Source organism: Chlamydotis macqueenii, chromosome 4 (assembly GCF_036417535.1).
Source record: "Chlamydotis macqueenii isolate bChlMac1 chromosome 4, bChlMac1.mat, whole genome shotgun sequence".
Lineage (NCBI taxonomy): Eukaryota > Metazoa > Chordata > Aves > Otidiformes > Otididae > Chlamydotis > Chlamydotis macqueenii.
The window spans coordinates 69,125,980-69,147,606 of NC_141559.1; the positions used below are offsets into that span (position 1 = coordinate 69,125,980).

The 21,627-nt window shown below is 47.7% G+C and overlaps 2 protein-coding genes across 3 annotated transcripts in view; both read left to right on the forward strand.

The window, feature by feature from the left end:
- The window catches only part of BOD1L1 (biorientation of chromosomes in cell division 1 like 1), a 36,832-nt gene extending 35,376 nt beyond the window's left edge, over window positions 1–1,456 (forward strand). For both annotated transcript variants that reach the window (XM_086747870.1, XM_086747871.1), the window contains exon 25: window positions 333–1,456. In XM_086747870.1, the coding sequence (XP_086603996.1) occupies window positions 333–441 (109 nt within the window). In that variant the 3' untranslated portion in view covers window positions 442–1,456. The remainder of the gene's footprint in view (window positions 1–332) is intronic.
- Window positions 1,457–19,670: 18,214 nt separating this feature from the next.
- Window positions 19,671–21,408, forward strand: NKX3-2 (NK3 homeobox 2). The gene is made up of 2 exons (XM_086747169.1): window positions 19,671–20,079; window positions 20,474–21,408. The coding sequence occupies exons 1-2, from the start codon at window positions 19,671–19,673 to the stop codon at window positions 20,950–20,952; spliced, it is 888 nt and encodes a 295-aa protein (XP_086603295.1). The 3' UTR covers window positions 20,953–21,408.
- Window positions 21,409–21,627: the final 219 nt, after the last annotated feature.

Below are 21,627 nucleotides of genomic sequence, written 5' to 3' on the forward strand. Positions count from 1 at the left end.
GTTCATTATATTCTGTTATAATCCACAAGTCTTTCCAAAAGAAAGAGGAGGAAGGAGGAAAGCTTTAGCTCCAAATTCTAGATCTGGAGTACTCTCCAACGTACAGAATTAGTATGCAGTACCCTCCTAAGATGTGATGGGAGTGTGCAAGGTCTCCCTATGGTCTGTGCTAGTATATAATGTTTTAGTAGTAAGCTTTTAAATAATATATCCTGGTAATTCATCAGAGGTGGACAATTAAGTTCCATCCTCTAAACGGGATGGTGCCTGACCACCCTTTTTATTTTACAGGTCCTACCATTGTTAAAATAATTATTAATAATGCTTTTCAGGTTAAAGGTGCAGTCTGTCAAACGTAAAAGGGAAGACAGCCCAACAGTGGTACGGAGAAAAGGCCAGCAGAAAACAGAGGAGACACCAGTAAAGAAAGCAAAGCGATAATCTTTACCAGCTAGTACTGTTCATGGAAGAGTCAAAAGAAAAAGAACATCTGCGCTTCTATCTTTTTTAAAGCAGAGGGATTTGCACGTGCTTGTTTCAGAGCTCTAAGTTCATCAATGCAGTACTTTTAAGTTACATTTTAAACAGCTTTATAAACTATTGTTTATACAGAATATTATGTACATTTATTTCAGATTAAAAATAAGTTTACTTTGTATCTGAATGAAAAACAAAGTAGTTATATATTTTATCACTGACTTGGAAAGTTGGGGTTTCCCAATGTGACATGCTAATACAGATGCTTCCGACCCATGAGGCACCTCTGGGCCTGCTAATACACTTTGTATATAAACTTGTAAAAATAGGTTGTATTTTACTCTGTGTATGAATCTAATCAATGATGGACATCTTATTTATTATATGGAAAGCATTGGTCTGTAAACTTTAGTATATACCTTAGGTTTTTTTAATTATATATTTTACATTCTATGCAGATGTCAGTAGGAAACTTCCCCTCTGCTCCCCCAGGGCTGTAAAACCTGAAGTTCTCAGACAGTTGGTAAAATATTTTTCTCGCATGCATTAAAGTAGTTTAGCATAGTGAAAGGGACTTGGCTCCTTTCTGTTCACATTTGTGACAAAGTATAAAATTTAAAATGTAATCTTACTGGATTATATTTTGACTTGTGAATTTACTACCAACCTCAAGAAATAAATATATTAGGTTAGATTTATTCACAGTCAGCCAACACTACCCTGAAATGAAATGGTTTTATTTTGCAACTGAACACCTGTTCTTTCAGTATTTGTCTTTTTCAACAGAGGGACCCATTGAAATCAAATGTCACTTCTCCTAACCATAGAGCTTCAGCATTTTATGTTAGATTTTATACACAGGTATTAAAAATAGAACCTGGTATTATTGCCAGAATCTTTTTTTAATGTATATTAACTCTAGTAAGAGCAAATGTTCAAGTGAAGTTGTATATAAAGTTAAACTTTTCTTATGATCAAATATGTCTCTTGTTATGATGTGATGAGTTGCCAAACAAACTGAGATTATTTTAAGTGTTTTGTTGATATTCTGGTTTATAATTAAAAAGAATTCGGGGGGGGGGGGTGGAATTTTACTTTTTTTTTTTTTTTTTTTTTTTTTTCTCTTTTTTGTGAAGTTTTTTTTGAACTTGTTGTAAGGCAGATGATTTCGTCCGATATTCTGCTTGGTTTCTTACTGAGATTTTTATATAAAAAAATTATAAAATGTTTGCCAAAAATCTGAGTTGCCATATTTTATTATCCTTTGTTTGTATTGCTGTGGAACTTGTTTTTACAAATGTATTTGGTTGGAGCCGTATCTATAAGTTTTACCTGGTTAGTGTCTTTCAATGTTTACAGGTGCTTATATTTTAGGTATATAAACAGTAGAGAAAGGACCTAACCATTTACCTGGCTTAGTACACTGTAAAACCAGATGCACACATAGTTTGGTTTGTTGTTTTTTGTTTTTTTTTTTCATGAGGAAACTTGAGTCTAAAAAAAAAGAAAACCTCTTTGCTCTGAAAATCAAGTCCTTTTGATTTCTACCTTAACTCTGGTGCCATACTAATAATACATACACAGCCAACCTACTGCTGGTATCTACATATATATTACTAACACTAATGTTTATGCACTTCTTTGTATGCAGTTGTAGGATAAGTTGAGTCTTTTCCTTTTCCTTTTTTTTTTTTTTCTTTCTTTCTTTTTTTTTTTTTCCCATTTGCCACCTGCTGTATGCATAGACCAAAATTGTAGATTTTGTCTCAGCCTTTGTTCTGTAAGGCTAAACAAGAACAACTGTTTGGTTTTCAATTGGTGCTTTCTAGACTTTTGATCACATTTAGAGTCCTTCCCTGCATCTGTTCTGGCTTTGTTTCCTTACACCTAAATTCAGTAGCGAGATTGCTCAGGAGGTTCCTGAGGAAGGCCCCCACCATGCCGTACATTATTATAATTTATTCTTCTCTCTCGTTATAATTTATTCTTCTCCCTCTGCTGGCAGTACTTCTCCTGCCACAGTACAGTTTATATTTGCCTGTTTCACAGCCGCATCTCTTCTGATGAGTTATAATGATTGACTGCTCTTGTCAGATCCTCTTGACTGACTGTTGTCTAATGATTTTAGTAGAGAAATACAACCTTGAAGATCAATGACAATCTCTAAGAGTTAACCTACTTAGAAGGTCTTCTAATGTTCCTCCCCTTAGCCGTGTTTAACATTTAGGAAAATCTTCTTGTCTATGGAATGTATCTTTGATCATTCATCAATTGTTCCATAGTATGAGGGCATTAATGAAGCATCTTCCACCAAAGGGGGCAACTTTTACCTAAAGACAGGGAGGGAAAGTGCCGATTCCACAAACTCTTTTAACTTAACACACACTTCACTTGCTGCCTGATGGTATGAGAATATCAGCTTCTTGCTCCTTTTCAACAAAATAGACGTTTCTGCCGGGCTGTGGCACTGTCAGTCCATGTTTGGAGTTGTTTCTTTTCTTTGTTTAGTCATTTCAAATGCTGTCATCTAAATTACTATTATAATTTACAGGCACAATACTGGTCTGCTATATTTAAGCATAACTTGGGCATTGAATATTTCCAGTTTCCAGGTTTTTCATATTCTCTATCTCCCAGAGCCCTTCCTGAGCACAAGGAGGGAGGGGGACACAGAGGAATCGGTTTTCCCTTGGGTGCAGCCAAAGGCCCATCTATCTTGTTCAGAAGTTAGGCTTGTAGTCCAACTTGACATATGCATAAAGGAGCTATACTTTCCTACCCCATGCAAATTTAGAGACTTCAGAAAAAAAAAAAAACTGTTCTGCACAGTAATGAAACAATGTCCTGAAAATGTTTTATGGAGAGTTTTGCTTGAGGCAGTTTGCCACCTTTCGCGCAAGAACATGGCTACCCTGCAACCTAAATAAATTTCTAAACCACTTGGCTATTTTTTTATGTTATAGTGGCTGTTTTTTCTTCCGGTTCCTTCTCTTGGAACTGCTTCCTTTATCTGAATATTAAAATATTGAGTGAACCAGAGACATCCTGGTGGAAGGTGGAGTTCAGGTCTCCCCTGCTGAGTTTTACAGAACAAGAGCTTGAATCCTCCTAACCATACAGGTGCTGCCTGTGCTAGCCAGCTGCCTGTTGGCTAGTTGTCAGTATCTCTTCGTGTTTTCTAGTGCATTCTGTTTAAAGGTTATTTACATCTCTCTACTGTCTTCAACCTAAAATACTATGGGGTTATCTACTATGTAGATTTTAAATCACACAAATGGATTTTGTTTGGGTTTTTTGTGGTGATGTTTTTTTCAGAACCAACTAAAGTGTCATCAGTAAAAGTTCATTTGCAGTTTTCATTTTTTGATTGGGTCTGCCAAGCTTGTAACTCTCGCAACTGGTGAAATTTCCCTCTAGAACCTGATCCAAAGTCAGTAGGTGTACTCAGCAGCTGGGGCAAAGTTTTTGCTGATGCTGGCAGGTCTCTGAATGCTTCAATTTTCTATTCCAACAACTTCTCTGGTAACACATCTACTTCTCAGTTGTTTTGGTTTTTTAATAGTCTATGACATCCATCCCAAATACACGTCCACTGTTTCTTCTCTCTCAGCCCATGTTCTGAAAGCATTATGTGTACAGAACAACCTTTGGCCCTGATCCCTCAGAGGCTGCCTGCTGTCCTGAGCTGCCTTCATCTGTCCAGAAACTCAGTAAAAAATTGTTGTGTAAAACTTGGCAACCAAGAGCAGCAAATGCTTCTGGTCATAATGACTACCAACAAACATCTGCTATGATGCAAGTGTCAACACTAAATGTGGTCAAAGTCTGATACCTGTATCAAATTCTGCACTGGGAAAATATCATTTGCTACTGCAGACTCTTGTCACTCCTTACTTTTGGAAGATGCAGTGGGACCTCTGTGATGCCGAGAGTCACTGATCTGAAGAGAACTGCTGCCCTGAAGCTGGGATACACTGACTTCTACATGTCCTTCCAAAGCAGTGTTTGATTTCCTTGGAGCTGTACCTGTTTATATTGTAAAGAGTGAATTTAACTGGCAGATTTTTGTTCTCTTCCCATTAAAGTCATTCCATGTGAAATGTTTTCAGTTTTAAGGTTTAATGTGAACATCTTAACAAAGGTGACTGCACATTCATATAGCACACATACTCCAAGCTCTTGATAACTTAGATATTCTCAACATTACCTGCTTGATAATTTCATATACCAGCTCAGAAGACTCTTATCTTCACGACTTCTACTGCCTTCCATCTATTTCATTTGCTTGTAGCTTCAGTTCAGAGGAAATTGTCCGTGTCTGCCTTCTGCAGGTTTTGGCAACTTCTTAAAGATACTGTGCTTGTTTCTTCCAGTATATTCCTTGTCCCAGCTATGTACGTCACACTCCATTACTTCCATCAGCTTCTCAAAAATTCTGGGTCCATTTCAAGCAGGGTGTTTTTTTCTAATAAAACATGAAAATTTAAACACCAAGGAAATTCTGTCTACATTCTAGTCTTTGTTTCCAGGTTCTGATGTTTCACCAAAATTCCTTGAAAGGCTATTTCTGATTTAAACTCCCTTCCTTTTTCAAATCTCAGCTTTTTAGGTCGTATCCTTGCTGGCTTTGTGAATAAAGTCCAAAAGAAAAACATAATAAAAATAAATGTCTCTCTGGGAGTCCCTAGATAGCTGTATTTAAAGCTAAGAACATAACATTCTTGCCAAACAACCAGGGAAGAAAAATATGGTTTGAAACGGCTGTAACTTAGTAGGGCAGGAATAGATTTTTGGCATTGACTGTGCAATTAATTAGCCTAGGGTGGGATTTCATGGTCAGGCTGCAACTGCAAGGCACCTTTCACCTTTCGTCTTCTGCCCCTTGTCCAGTGCCTTTCTCCATGCCAGTGTTGAGTTGTACGGTCACAGACTGCTGGACCAGGAAGCCTGAAATTTCCTCTACAAAACAAAATGCTGTGCAAATCCTGCTGCCCGCACAAAGAGGATGGCCATGTGGCAGAGAGGGGATGTGGAGTCACCCTTCCACTGTACCATGGATTTGGGCACACTTAAGCCAGTCATCTGGGTGCACCATTAGCTTTCACATGCATTTATGGTGCCTCTGTACCAAGTAACTGATGGACAGTGAGCTAATCTGGGGGTTTTACCTTTTCCTAGTGACAAACAAGGAGGCTTCTTGCAGGAAGCATGGATTATCCAACTAGTCAGGGATCCTGGCTGTCCACCATTTACCAAAAAGAGGTCATGCAGTTTTTGAAAGCTGAAGCCAGACAAATTTAGACTAGCTATGGTGTTCTGTGTCACTTCTCGGCGGTGCAGGTAGTTTAACAGAGAGGTGACTTGCAGAGGTGGGTTCTCCCTCAGCAGTATGCTCTGAACTCTGACAAGGGACAAGATTTTTCAGGTTTCTTTAGGAACTGAAGCCTCATTTCTAAAACTGATGGAAAGGTTGGAGTTGTGCTCGAAGATTAAACTGGATCTAATATTGAAACATCTGAATTTAAGGCAGCTGGCTCCCAGAAGTTAGGAATACAAATGAAGCACCAAAGCTTCCTGTATCAGGACACTTGGATCCTCAGATGGGATCCACAAAGCTAAGCAAGCCATCCTGGAAGCTGACAGCACTGGCCTGTAGGAAACATCTAGGATTAGCTGCTCCATGACAAGCATGTAGTGCTGGAAGGTGATACCTAACCTCTGTCTAGGTTTCACCAAGGCTGGACCTTTGTTGGCCTTTCTTCCAAAGACACAAAGGAAAAAAGGCACTTTTCATGCTGTGGTTAGAGCATAGCGGGGCTTGAACTTAAACATCTTCAGAAGGCAAGGCTGTAGGGTATCTGAAGGTGGGTACTACTTTCTCTCCTGTTAAGATGTTTCACATTCCATGACCCGTCCTACTTGCTGAAGCAGGAGCTAGAGAACGGGTCTCACTGTCCACGTTCCAGGTGATGGCTCCACTGTGTAGCATGTTGAGGAAATGGATGTTTGGGGCATACGTGTACCACCATCTCATTCAGTGCTTGACAAAAATAAATGCTTAGGCTTTTAATTCCAAGGTAGATTTCACGTCTGTGGCTCCTGAACAGGACAAGGCAACTCCCTCCACCCCAAGCTAGGTGTTAAAACAGACTTTGAAGGATGTTTTGTCCAACTCAAACATCTCACCAGGCACCTGGTTAGCCTGGCTGCTTCCCTGGGCGCCATGCAGGATTGCTGCTGAGGTAGTGTGACACCCAGTGGGTATCTACCTCCAAGGAAGATATCAAAACAGTAATTTCTAGTAATGTACATCCTTTCATAATCATGGGCCCCTTGTTCCTCCATGGCCTCAGCATTGTGGAAATTTTTCCTTTGCTGATTCCTAAAGATACAGTCTAGGTCAGGATACCTCAGTTTTTCCAAGCTGGAAACAGCTTATGTGAAGATTATTTAAAAAAAACCAAAACCTTTCATAGAAAAAAAAAAGAAAGAAAGCATCACCCACAATGAGGTTTTATTATTCATTTTGTGTATTTCTTTTGGGCTGGCAGCAAGATGCACTGGCACTGGAAAGGCAAAGTGGGAGCAGCGGGGGAAGATGTTACTGGCTTTTTTAAGTACTACTTTTTTCACCATCTCACAACAACCCCTTGTGAAACTTGCAACCTCAATGTGGATGCGATGTAGAAATGACGAGAGAGGCAACTGATGACCTTGACTATGCAGGAGGACAAGCTGGGTTACTTTTCTGATCCCTGCTAGCACTGAGATCTAGACATTCTTTAGGACAATGTAAAAAACTTACGCTATGCAGGGTATGACGGGTACATGAGAAAGTAGGGGTGAAAAGTGAGTACTGAAAAATTATTAGAAGTACTTGGCTGGGACTAGTGGCTGCAACAACACCCCCGTGCTTGCTGTTAGTTTAGCTTTCATTTGTTGAGCATTCACAGGCACTAACAAACTCTGCTGAGAGTTAACAGTGAATGTGACGGTAGTGTACTCCAGGTGTGCATCTCTGTCCTCACCACCAACACCTCTTACCAGCAAGTCGAGGTACTCCGTAATGTGGAAAAGCTGTCTGAGAGCCCTGATCAATAACGTCACCGAAGACATTGAAAATAAATGGGGGAAATAGAAACCCTCCTCTTAGTCGTGAGTTCAGTTTGGAGATTACGTACCTGCTGCGGTCACAGCAAGCTCCGTCTGGGGCTTTTCCTCGTGGAAAGACAATGTTTGTACACTGCTCCAGCTAAGCCACACACAAAGTGCAGCTCTGACCTGGCTTCATCAGCCAGTGGGAACAGAGCTAGAGCATAAAAACCTCTACCACCTATTTCAGCATAATTTGGCCCCTCCCTCACTGGCAAACCACATGAATGGTCCAAAACTGAGCCGTATTTTTAAGCACTGCTCCTTTGCTGATCACGCAGCCGGACAGCACAGACTGTGCCGCTGTGCGCATGCTGAGGATGTCATCGAGAATAACAGAGGAACATCAAAGCTATCAATCCTATTGTCAGCTGGACAGCTTAACCCTTTAATGATGTCCCTTCCCTTTCGAGATTTTATTGTAATGTGTCACACACGCTATGCAGTGATTTCTGTAAGTCAGCTTATGATGAAAGAGGAATACACAACAGAAGAATGCTCAGTGATCCCATTCATGACACTCCACCACGAGTTCCAGTATATAAATCTTAAAATGTTAAAATTAAATAGCCATTCCTGCTTCGGTTCCCAAAGCAAGCAGAGATCTGGAATGTGACTTTCCTTTCAGACAGTGATAGGTTCACTGTACTCTTTTTATATAAATAAGAGCTAAGAATCGCTCAGTAATATGGTGCTTATTTAACTCTATTCAGCCAGGATTTTTCAGGCTAAGTAAATAGGCAATATAAGGCCACTTTAAAAAAAAAATTAAACCTATGATAAAACTTATTTCAATGACTTTTGAACTTAGAACTCTATTCAGCCCTCAAGCACAGGAAACATCCTTTTGGGGAAACTTTAATCAAAGTAAAATGGGACTCCTGCACTCCTGCACACGCTCCCGGCGAGCTCCGTTTCTGGACCAGAGGAGGGCTGGGTGACAGAGACCGAGCACGAAAGCAGCAGAGAGAACCACCAAGGCTGTGCATGGAGGGCTGCTGGGCCCAGGGGAGGTGCTGAAGGGTTGCACCTTTCCCCTTCCCCGCTCCCTGCAGTGGCAGGTGTGACACGACTGCCAGAGATGGGGCTGGAGGCTGTCATGAGTTAGCTCAGTTCTCTGTGAAGGTCCGGCACCGGCGTCTCTGGAAGTCAGCTGCCTGGTAGCTGCTGTCTTGGGAGGAGGCAAAGATTGGCTGATCTGGCAGACAGGTTGCTCCAGGTTATTCCAAATATGTGATGTGTAACCAGACCCTACACATCTCCAGCGATGGCAATCCCCCATGGCACCGAACCCGTGTCGCTGATTAGATTTACAACATTTTTTTCAAACTTGAAACTCTCTGTTGCAATTTATGCCTTTTATTTCCTATATGACCATCTCTCTTTGCAGCAGGGTCCTACCCCCTTGAAGATTTGCATTTTGCTTAGTCTAGGTTTGTTACTTTTCTGTTTTCAAAAATAAAAACCATTTTTTTCTTGGCTTTCAGTATCTCATGTATTTTCTTTCCCCATTGAAAATAAGAGAAAAGAAAAAGAAAAGGAGGAACAACTTGAAAGCCTCAATTTAGAAAGAAGCATAAAGCAAAGTTTTCTTTTGTTTTGAAATAAACATATAAAACAAGGAAAGTGTTCTGCATTTTTTAAAAAATAGAGGTTTGGGGGTTTTTTCCCCACTGTTAAGATATCTACAATTTTTTTTTTCCTGGTTTTTTGTTTTTCATACAAAGGCTTCAGATTTTAGCCCTGCAGTCAAGGTCTGTAGGTATATATTAGTTTGCCTTAGCCTGGAGCTAAGAGACCAAGGAGCCTCTTTGAGCGTAGCCAAGAAAGGAGAAAGGCAGCTGTGCCATATAACACATTCATAAAGCTTTCCTGTTACAGACATATTGCTAGCTTCATTTTTCTTGCATGAACAAAACACTGTCCAGTTACCACTATAACTTTGTAATAGATGTTCATACAGTTTTATTGTATTTTCAGAATTGGGGAAGCTGTGCTTCTGAAAACAGCAATAGGATCAGGGTGTAAGTACTCAGTACTTAAAGTATAATTGGGTAATATTTGCTACGATGATTATATGCCACAATGGCAATAATCCAAAATGGAATAATCCATCACAAGTGAACACAAAGACAAGCAAACACTACCACAGTACTGGATGTGGGGACGTTTTGTACTGAGGCAGAGAAGGAAAATTCTTCCATTTATTCATAGCGGTCTCCCTTTTAAGAATTTACTTTATTATTATTTCACTTTTCTAAGTAAGTTCACCTAATTCTTCTCTTGGGATTTGTCCATTTGATGTGTTGAGATAATGGGATTGTTCAAAGACACCAGTGAATGCAGGGCATCCTTCCCAGATGTCATTTCTTTGCTCCTCTCCCTCTTTTCACACCTTTCTCAAATTTTCTCAGCTTTTGTCACCTCTTTTCTTCTGTAAAATAAGAAAGAACGGGAAAGTGACTGGCAGCATTTTAAAAAAGGGAAATAAGTCCAATTATTTTTGTTTTCCCTCAAAGGCATCAGACTTGAAACAGTCCACCTGCACCAGCTCTTCAGTTTTTGTCGACCAGGGGAGAAAGACGGTGCAGAGCAAAAGTGCAACGTATCCGTTGGACCGATACCTGCGCTGCGCCTGCCCGACAGCTAGAACAGCATGTCCTGGTCTGGTTGGGATCCAGTAAGGGTGAATATGCTAAAATACAAAGAGAAAAACCTCCAGCATGTTCCAGTAACCTGTTAGGGGCCAGAATCATTATGAGCAAGAGGTGAAGATCCTGGTGCTGCTGAGCTCCTTGGAAGCACTGCCATTTTGCCAGTAAGGGAGCCGGGCTTTTCCCAGCAGGGCTGGGGGTTCGCTCAGCGGTTTTGAGGCTTCCCCAACCTTCTCCTCCTGCAAAATTCACACCTAGAAGGCTGACTGACTGCAAAGCGAGGCCGGTCTCCATTGCGCAGTGCGGAAAGCGAAGCCCGTTCTCCGCTCGCAGACCTTTTGCTTCTGTGCGAGTCACTCAGAGGGCTGCGGGGGACAAACGGTGCGAATATTCTCTAGAACAGTAATCGCTGGGTTGCAGGTTGGTTGGCGGAAAAAAAAAAAAAAAAAAAAAAAAAAAAATTGTTTTCCAGGCAGAGACAGTCCTGAAACAGCCGCTAGATGGCAACTGGTGCCTGCCCGGTAGCACAGGGCGCCCCGCGCTCACCCGCCCCGGGGGCCACCGGTTTTGACAGGAATACCCAAATACCTAGTTCTGACTCTGTATTCATTAATACCTGTATACCTTACCATGCACAGGTCTAAATCCATCTAGTGGTATGCTTATAAATACAATATATGCATATTAAATTCCATGTAGCATGGGTCTATGCTTATAGGTGCATCAAACTTCTTGAGGAACAGGACTGGGAGGTGTATTAGAAGCTATCCACTCCAAGTACCTTGCCCAGACCTTTCTATTTCTCTCATTTTCCAGACCCCTGTTCCTAGCACTTTCTTGATCTAATTTCCTCCATCCTCACTTCTCATCTGATCCGTCTTTCACTGCTCCACGTCCATTTGTTCCCATTCCGTGCCCTTCAGTTCCCTCACAGGGTCCCTCTCAGCTCTAGCTTCTCCCTTGCTCTCCTCTCCCACTTTCCTTTTCCTTTCCTTCATCCATTTGTTGCATCTTTTTGGATCAGGTAGGTCCTGACCTCACCCTCTGCCCATGTCCTCCTTTCATTTCTTCAAAAGTCCTTCCTTCAGCTCCATTTTTCCCTCCTGGCAATCTTGCCATGACCAAGAACTTTTGTGGATAGCAAAAGTACATGGATGCACTGACATCCAGACAGGTTAGACACAGGCTAAGGGACCTTTACACTTGCTTTTACCAGCCACTGCGTGTAAAGATGATAAGAGAAGTTGAGACAATATCAGTTAGAGCTATTATAATCCCCTTTTCATTAGCCATCCTTATTGCTCATTTTTTGCTATTAACGCTGGTGTGACTGGAATCACCTTTCAGGCTCCCAGGACCCAGCAAACAAGAACTGGGACAGAGTCAACATCCAACACCAGCTGAGCCAGCAGGTGGGAAAATAAAGCTCATTCTTGAAGAAAATCATCAAACACTCTCTGCATCTTGGAGAAAATGCACAGGGGATTTCTGCATGTCAGCTGGAGCCCAGATGCTAGGGCACACAATAAGAGATTAATATCAAAGCTGGCTACAGCCAGTAACATCCCAATATTTTCATAAGCTGGTCTTGCAATGAGGCTCAGAATCAACACTTTTTGAAAAGGATTTTATTAAATGCAAGAGTATGGCACTGAGATGTTCATGCGAAATACCACTACCGCATCCCATCTCCAAAGGGATATGGCTGTTGGAACAAAGCAATGCACAGATTCCTGTCCTGACACTGATTTGTGGGTAACAGGCTGGTAGTCTTGTCTTTTCCTCACTGAAAGGATCTCACTGTCTCATTATTCAGGTGTTCCGACATTTAATACACTCTCCATAAAAACAGCTGCTACCTTACACCACAGTGGTGACATGACCCGTCCAGGCCTGCTTCTCTGTAGCCACCGTGTATTAGGAAGCAGTTCTAGGAGCCGTAGGAGTGTGCCTGGCCAAACACAAACCAAGAAGCAAGGCCTTTGTGGTCGGAAGGTGGAAGTTCTCCCATGCTGGGTGCTGCCATAGCCCCCATGGACTGCAGGGATGTCGGCTCTTCTCTCCACAGGTGCTGCTGCTCTTTCAGAGCCTGCCAGGAATTCTCAGGGCTTCGGGGTCAACACATCCAATGGCTGAAGAGATGTCCTACCATTAGCTCTTGAGGAGCCAGTAAAATAGCTAAATTAAACCCTGTGAATGCAATATTATTGTTTGTGAAGGTCCTTTGCCTTCAGATGATTTTTGTCCCCTCCATGGTAACTACGGGCAAAGTCAGAGATACGAATATCGCCAGGAGCACAACTCGTCAATGTGTGTGTATACCGCTCCTGTTTCGGATGGTCAGTCAACCAGGCAATCATCGTGGCAGTACAGGGAGGTTAGACTACAAGGACTTTGTTGTGTATTTTGCAGAAGACTATTCTGCAGACATCTCTTTGGAGCTATGAAGTGTAACACTTTGCGTTGTTAAGGGATGTGTTTCCTGATGAAGGAGCACATCTCATGCAAAATAGCACATTGCTTTGCACAGCCCTTCTCGAAAGGAGAGGTGTTGGACAAAGTGTTCACTAGGTGGAAGAGATACAGCCACATCAGAAGTCCTCCAGAGATATGAAAGGACAGTTGAATGCAGCATTTTTGGCTGAACACCGGGTTTTAATGATTCCTACAGGCAGCAGTTTTCAGTGGTCCTATATGGAGTTGGAACGCTGAGTGTATAGAGAAAAGCGTAGGAGTTTTAATCAGGTCTCATAAAATACAGACACAACTGTAAAGCACCAGAAGGCCACACCACACACTGCCCTCCTTCCCAAGCAGGGAGAGCAGAAAGTTCCCATTCCTCCTGCCAACAATAACCTCATCCGTAGTGCAGGAAATCACAACTTGCCATCTTGAAAGTATTACCAAAACGTCCTTCCAGCCAGCACTCCTTTGCCTTCCCTGTTTCACTCACAGGCAGACTTCTGCATCCTTTTGTCTTGAAAAACCTCCTGGAGAAATAAAAATACTTTCCTGGTTTTCCAAGGTATTCATAAACTGACATTTTGTCTACCCACGTCTGGTCCCTATCACATTGCAAGAGTTTTCCACTAACTCAAGGGAGTCCTTCAGTAGTGGAGACTTCTTCAGCCATCTCATTTACACTCATTCATGTAACGAGCAGAGTGCCGACTGCTTTTGCCATATTACACATTTTTATTCTTTGTCATCTGCCTTAATATTTTTTTCTTCTGTTAAGTAAATCTCAAAATGTGTCTGGCTAGTAAATTATAGAAATAGCTACTTCTATGACTGGAATAATCTGAGAACCCACTCAGGCTGTGCTCCCCTCAACACTTTAAAAATGCTCAGAGGGAGACAACCTGTAACTCAGAATCTCTAAATTCAGGCGAAGACAACGCTAATGAAGATGGGAATTCTGAGAGGAGAGAACGAGTGTCATAAGGACAAGACAGGGTACATATTTGCAGTCACCATGTTCAAAGTCTCTATTTTCTAGGACACACACAGAAAATACAAAGAATGTCTGTATTGCCTGCAGACAACTTGTATCACGTTTGCTAATTTTCAAGCAGCCAGTTAAATTTGCATGTGAACTGAACAAAACAGTCACTAACTTATTTGTGAAGTTTATGTATTTCTATTCTCACTGAGCAAGCCAAAAGAATTAGGGATTTAATGTAAAAGCAGTGTTCAGATGAAATGTACAGTCACTGTACATACAAAATCATTGCCAGTGGAAACAACTCACAGGGTGAACCTGCTAATTGCTCTAACTTCATAAACCCAATGCCTGATCCAAGGTCTCTGTGCTCAAACATCTTGGCTTGGCTGCCCCACCACGGGTTATTGGGCGTGGATTGCAGCGAGGCCAACACCGTGGCCGTGTAAGGCAGCTGCAGGCGCAGACTCCCCTGTCACACAGCACGTAGAGCTGGGGGCCGAGTTTGCCACCAGAGGCGTCAAAAAGCTCCCAGAGAGGCTGGGGTCCCTTCAGAGACCCTCCAGACCATGGAGCGAGATCCTCAGTCTAACCTGCCTGGCTTCCCTCTTTGCTTCCTATCCAGTATGAGGAGGCTGTGAAACAAATGAGTCCTTGATCTCAAATTCTGAAATTTTTTAGTAATTGGTGGTCTGTGTAAATTTGTAACAGATAAGGCCAAAACACTACCAGATATTACCTTTGATGGTAATACCTCAATGTTACCTTTGATGGTAGTATCAGGATGTCTACTCCTGGTATGAATAATAAAGAGATAGAAAAATTAGTATGAAATGACTGTTGACTTGCTATCAATAAAGATATGACTCTTAGACAAAGATGTGAAATCACTTTATAAATGTAAACACTTCCAGTATCCTGAGAGGCCAGCAGGCTCACTTGATTTACCTAAGTGTCAGAAGCAATAAAAATATTTAAATGTTACCCCAATGTAGCCATTGATTTAATTACCGAGTTAGTCCATCATACATGAAAAGTGAGCTCAACTATTTCAAACAAAAAGTAGGAAAGGTGGTTACTTGTTTGTAGATTGAGGAGCAACAGTAAAGGAAAGCTGGACTTCGTATGATGTTGTACCAAATAAACACCAAATGATTAATCTGTGCTGTGAGTGTTCTTAAAAGCCTGGAGACTTGCACACAGCAAATCCATCTACTGTAATATGGTGAATATTCATTAAAATGCTCTAGTAAATAAGAAGGAAAAAATCGTAACAAGTGGATCGACCAGATAGGGTATGGATGACTTACATGCATAGGACTCTGGCATAAGTCAATCATCTATTTCAATTTTTCTATGAGAGAGCGCAAATAAATAAACTCCCTTTCAAAATTGCTTGAAACAGATAAAAAGCTGCATAGGTGGGCTAAATATCACAATATTTAATTTCACAGGAAAAAAAAATCAGAAGTTTTAATTAATGATTGTGAGATGCATTTGGCCATTTGGATACACCGGTTTGCTTTTTATTAGCAAATCAAGTTAGTCTTGTCCAGGTTGTGTTTCTATCCTGCAGATAAATACGTCAGGAGATGATGAATAGACAACCATTTACTGGGGTAGCAGAAAGCCTAGCATAAAAACAAGGAAAGAGTCAAAGAGAAGAATTATTTCAAAAGATGGTCTCACCTGAGCACGGTTACAGGGTGGGGCACAGAGTGTGTACGCAGCTCCTGGCCTCCGGGCACTAAGCTAAGGCAGTGATCACACATCCTCACTCTTTCTTGGGAGATTAGATTGTCCGTATGTCTTCTCCTTGTCGGGGTCTTGCAAGGAGGAATAATCCGGGAGAAAAACTGCCGTGTACGGAAGTGAAATGTTGGCAGTTTTGTTTTCGTGCTTGGCACTCTGCATTCCAAGCCTTCACTTTTTGTTGTAAAGATGAAACAACAAGAGGGAGATTTGGGTTGGTTTTCCCGGAAACGGCAGCTCTGAGTGATAAAACTGGGTCAAATCGTGTCACTGTGTATAGGCAACCAGCAAGATCCAAGCATTCCTTTCCATTTGGTTGGAAGCTCCTGTAGGAGCCTTAAAGGACACGGGCTTTTCCCATGTAAGGAATATGAGCAGAGAGGGAGATTGCTAACCAGCTGTTAAAACCTACTGAGCTAATTTGGTAAGCAGTTGTCAAGTTGGTAAGATTAAAGTTCTCATTGTCAGCATTACATTTGCACATTCTCCAAGTTTAATATTCAGATGGATTCTAAAAATCATTCCGATTTTTCTCTTAGGTGGTATATCCTTCTCTCGCCGAAGTCCAGAAGCATCTTACAGTTCACATCTCAGCAACAACACAGGATCCTGACATCAGTTGCAAAAAGCACTTTGAAGGCTGAGTGTTGCAGCAGTTACTCATGTGAGGTCCCTCACGGAATGCATAGAGAAATCCTGCTAGGAACTTGCCTTAGAGATGTACAACTGTCGCCTACTGTGTAGCTATGGTTACATTCGCTTGGAAATAAATCGTTATTATTTAAAAAATAGAGTCAAAATCCGTTCAGAAGCAGATGACCTGAGGTTTTCCTGCAAAAGCAGCAAGTAGTCTAGGGCACGTTTCTGTGCCTTTGCCAGAGAGGAGCACAGCCGAAGTGAAAACCATGAACTGAATCTTCCCCATCACCAACGGGGGATGACAATTCCTCCTAGGAGCTCTGTTTGTACCACTGCCATCTTCCAGCTAAGCCCCTGGAAGATCCAGCGGGAGACTCCGCAAGGATTTGCATTGCTCTGTGTAGATCGGGAGGCAAACTAGCAACAAGTCTGGGGAGACAGCTTCTGTCTAGGAAAAAAATAAATCACCTGTAATGAGGTAGGGCAAAGGTGTTACCTACCAGCTCGCAGCCTTTGGGAAACGTAGCGTGGGGCAGCCCTGGGCCATGAAGCTCTTTGGCCTGGGTCAGGGCTGAGACGGGCTCGGGGGCGGCGGGGGCAGATAGTGGGGTATAAAAAGCGTGTGCTCGCTACAAAGGCTTTTTTTTAAGGTTTTGCAGCCAGCGCCGTGTACGCGTGGGCTCTTTCACCGGTTTACCTGACGCTGCCGTCGGACGGCGGTGAGCAGGACACGTCCTGCCCCGTTTCAGCGCCCCACGCAGCGCTTCCGCGAGCAACTTTCCTCACACCCGGCAGGAAAAACCTCTCCGGTGGCTGCCAGAAGCCCCCTCACGCTGCGGGCGGGTGGGCTCCGCTCCCACATCCCCACGCCCGCACCGGATACTGGGAGAGGGCACTGGAGCTGTGCCTTGTCCCGGTGTCACCAGGGTCCCGCTGGGCCCCTCAGGGCTGGGGGGGGACTCGTCCCAGCCCGGGGGAGCGGCCGAGGCTGGGTGGTTTGGCGGGGTCGCGGCAGCGAGCCGGGGGAGGAGGGGCGCGTAGCGGGGCCGGTACGGGACACGGCGGGGCGTGGGGTTGCCCCGCTGCATTGCAATGCCCGTCGGTAAAACGGCAGATCCCACCCAAGAGGTGGGGTTGGGCCGCTTCCAAACGGCGAGGAACGGGGAGGAGGGGAGCGTACAGGGGGGGTCCTCCTCTCCCTCTCTCTCCATCCCTCCCTTCATCCCAGCCTGCCCCGGAGGGGCTGGGCGGGGGGACCACCCAGCCGGCCACCGGCCGCCGCAGCCCCGGGATCGCCGGTCCTGCCCGGCCTCCCTCCGCCGCTCCCCTGCCCCTTTCCCCCGCCGCTGCTGCTTGCTCTCCTCCCGGCCGCCTCCCCGGGCACTTCCTCCCCGAAAAGGCGGTTTTCTGGTCGGGAAGAGGGCGCAGAGATCGCCCCGGGAGAAAACCAAAAACAAAATTAAAAAAAAAAAAAAAAAGAAAAAGAGGTGGCAGGGAAGGAGCTGGATCGATTAGCAGAGAATTACAGCCATTGTGAACTAACCGCAGGTATTTCCAAGAGCCTGTGGACGCAAAGCCTTGTAAATCAGGGACCTGGCGGGCTGGAAGCTGAGGGAGGCTGCATGGGGCGGGGGCGGGGGGGTTCCTCTTCCTCCTCCCAGTCGCTGCCCCAGCCCCAGGGCAGCCGCCGGTCCGCCCACCGCACCTGAGCCAGCAAAAAGAGCCGCACGCCAGGGAAGCTGCCCCGGCCAGTCCCGTTCCCACCACCCGCACCCCCTGGAAGCGCGGGGCCCTTCCTCTCCCCTCTCCTCCTCATCCGCGCATCCTCCCACCCCAAATTTCATCTCCCAGCTGTCGAGCACCCCGTGAAATGCCCGCACGGGACCCCCTTCCTGCCCCTCCTGAGTGGATTTCTCGCAGCTTCCTCTGATGCCCCTTATTTCCCTCCAGCTCTTAAAAAAAAATTCCCCTTCGGATATTTCCTGAGTGTGTCGTGGCACTGAAGCCTCGGGCAGCTGAAGTGGTGGCTTTCCCGGGAAATACGTGGTGGGGAGGGGAAAAAAAAAAAAAGGTAAATAAGTGAGCCCAAGCAAGGCGATTAAAGCGGGCTGAGTGTTTTAGGAAGGGTGAAGCCCGTTTTCCTGCATTCACGCACAGGAGCGCTCCGGCCTCGTGCCGCCGATGGAAGCGGGATTGTTCATCGCATTGATCCGCTTTTCGTTGTTGACCGGTTATCGCGGCTCCCTGCTCCGCTGCGAGGTGCGCCGCTCTCCCGGGAGCACGCGGGCCCGGCTACGGGGCACAGCCGGGTTTGGGGGTGCCGGTCCGATAGGTGCTGGCTCCTTCTGTCGCCCCAGCACCAAAAAACACCCCAGGGCCGTAAAGGGCTGGCATTTCGTTTCTCACGTACCCTTGCCGGTATTTTTCTCTTGGCCAAAAATGCCTGAAATAGCGACGGGCGTGATGCTCGGGGTGGTGGGGGGGGGAAGTTGCCATTTTGGCACCGAGTCGCATTTACACGATTCATGCGCGTGCAATACTTTCCAAAAACTCCTTGTCTCGGACCGGTTTCTTTCGGAGAAAGCATCGTTTGCAGGAAAGCAGCCTTTCATCAGCCCGAGGGTGCCCTCCTAAAACGGCCGTCGAAAGCCCCACCGGGCCGGAGACCGACCCTAAGACAAAACCAAGGACGCTTTTAAGCAAACGAGCCCATTTTGGGAGGCCAGGCTAGGCTTTTCGCCCCAGCCCCGCCGGCCGCTCTCCCCGCAGCGCACGGCCCCGCTCCCGGCGCGGCGGCCGCAGGCAGACCCCCACACCAGCGGGAACAAGCCGTTTTCCCCCAGCAGCGCCCACCGAACGCTGGGCAGCCTGCGGCGTTGTGCCCCTTCCCCCGCCACGTTTCCCGCCGGGACTGGACCCTTCCCCGCCGGCCGGGCTGCAGCGCTGGCTGCCCGGCTGGGCCCAGGCGCGGCGGGAGGGGGAGCACCCGGGGGCTGTGGCCCCGCTGCGGGAAGCCGCCGCGCCCAGCCGAGGACAGGGACCGCCACGGGTGGCACGAGGGCGCGGGGGGGTGCGGTGGGAGCCGCGCGGGTGGCAAGGGGTTAAGTCGCCGCGCGCCCCGCCGCGCGCCCCGCGGAGCCGCGTCGCCCCCGCGGCGGGGGAGCCAATCGGCGGGCGGGCCGCGCGGAGGCCGCCCAATGGGAAGGCGCGGGGCCGGCGCTGTCAGGCGGCGGTGAGGGATGACAGCGCCGCCGGGAGAAAAAGGAGAGGGCGGGCGCGGGGCGGGACAGAGCGGGGCGGAGGCAGCGCCCGCGCCGCCAGGGACCCGCGGCGGCGCCCGGCGGAGCGCGGCGCGGCGGCGGCCCCGGCCCTGGCCCTATGGGCGGGCGGGCCGGCAGGCAGCGGCGCAGAGAGGCTGCCCCCGCTGGCGCCCGCCCTCCCGGCGGCAGAGAAGAGCCCGGCACCGGCGCGGCCGCGGCCGGCGATGCGGTCGCCCAGCTGAAGAGGCGCGGCGCGGTCCGCTGCTCGCCCGCGGGGCCGCCCGCCGCCGCGCCATGGCCGTCCGCGGCGGCAACGCCCTGACGCCTTTCTCCATCCAGGCCATCCTCAACAAGAAGGAGGAGCGCGCCCGCCACGCGGCGGGGCGGCCGCCGCCCCCAGGAGCGGCGGGCGGCTGGCGGCTGTGCGGTTCCACCGAGGGCCCGCCGATCCCCGCGCCCCCCGCCGCCGCCGCCCGCACCCCGGCCCCGCGGACGCCGGCGGGCTGGGACTCGGACTCTGCGCTCAGCGAGGACCCCGAGGGCGAGCGGCGCTCCGAGGACGACGGCGCCGGCGGCAGCGCCCGCCCCGCCGAAGCCGCGGGCGGGGGGCGGCCGGCGGCGGAGGAGGAGGCGCGGCCCCCGGAGTCGGCGGAGCGGGACGGCGCCGGCCTCAGTGACAGCGAGATGTCGGCCGCCGTCTCAGGTAGGGGCGGCCCCGCCGGCGGCCCCTCCGCGCCCGCGTGGGGAGGGCGGGAGTGTCCCGGGATTGGGGGGCAGGGTGTCTGAGAACGGGAGACGATCGGGGCTGCGCCGGAGGAAAACGCCTCCCGCGGGGCGAGGGAGAGCCCTCCGCCGGGGGTGGGGAGGTTGCAGCCCCGGAGGGCGCCCGGCGCTAGAAGGGGAGCGAGAAACCGCAGCTGTCCTGGCGGCGAGATGGGCAGCGGCGCGGCGGGGGGGGATCCCCGCCCACCCCGTCCCTGCAGTCGAGGCCGCGAGGAGCGCGCCCGGCCGCGGGTGCGGGCTCTCGGAGGAGCGCGGGGGAGTGGGCGCTGCGGGTGTCCCGGTGCCTGACTGCCCTGCTCTGGCCCTGCCCGCAGATCGCAGCCCGCCGGAGGAGGAGGAGGACGGAGCGGGCAAGTGCGGGAAGCTGCTGCCGGAGGAGGAGGAGGCGGCGGCGCCGAAGCCGCGGAAGAAGCGTTCCCGCGCAGCCTTCTCCCATGCGCAGGTGTTCGAGCTGGAGCGGCGGTTCAACCACCAGCGGTACCTGTCGGGGCCCGAGCGGGCCGACCTGGCCGCCTCCCTGAAGCTCACCGAGACGCAGGTGAAGATCTGGTTCCAGAACCGGCGCTACAAGACCAAGCGGCGGCAGATGGCCGCCGACCTGCTGGCCGCCGCCCCCGCCGCCAAGAAGGTGGCCGTCAAGGTGCTGGTGCGGGACGACCAGAGACAGTACCACCCCGGCGAGGTGCTGCGGCCGCCCTCCCTGCTCTCCCTCCAGCCCTCCTACTACTACCCCTACTACTGCCTGCCCGGCTGGGCTCTGTCCACCTGCGCCGCAGCCGCTGGCACCCAGTGAGGGGCACACATACATACCCCTCCCTCGATCCCTCCACCACACGCACTGGCAGCCAGGAAACCCATCTCCCCTCTGCCACCCCCCCATCCGTCCATCCAGCTTCTCAGATGTAGAGCCCCAGCTGCAGCTCTTGGTGCCTTGGACAGTATTTATTATTATTATTTTATTGTTATTTTTATTATTAATATTATTCGGATGGTTCCTCACCCTCTCCTCTTCCAACGTAGGACTTCTCGGCCACCCCTGCCCCGACCCTCACCCCATCCCTACCCCGCCAGCCGAGGACTCTCGCGATTCGGCACAACTAGTTCATGGTATCCATGTTGTCAGTGTATTTGGTGTAGACTTCTCGTTTGTTTGTTTGATTTCACTTCGGATTGGTAGAGACTCGATCTTGGCTGGGAGAGAGAAAGAGAGAGGAGAAAAAAAAAAAAAGAACAAAAAAAAAAAGGAGAGGAGAAAGGAGAAAAAAAAAAAACAACCCGCAAAACCAAATGCAGCTCAAAAGAGGAGATCAAGGACTCCCTCGGTGGATTGTAAAGAGGATTATTTTTGACGTCTGTTTGAGTCCTTGGTCTTCCAACTCGTTGCAAACTGAGTGTGCCTTGTATGGTGCTGAATGTAAGGAAGCCTCTTTCAGATCCCCCCTGCTCTTGTTGCCCATGTTATTCCCGT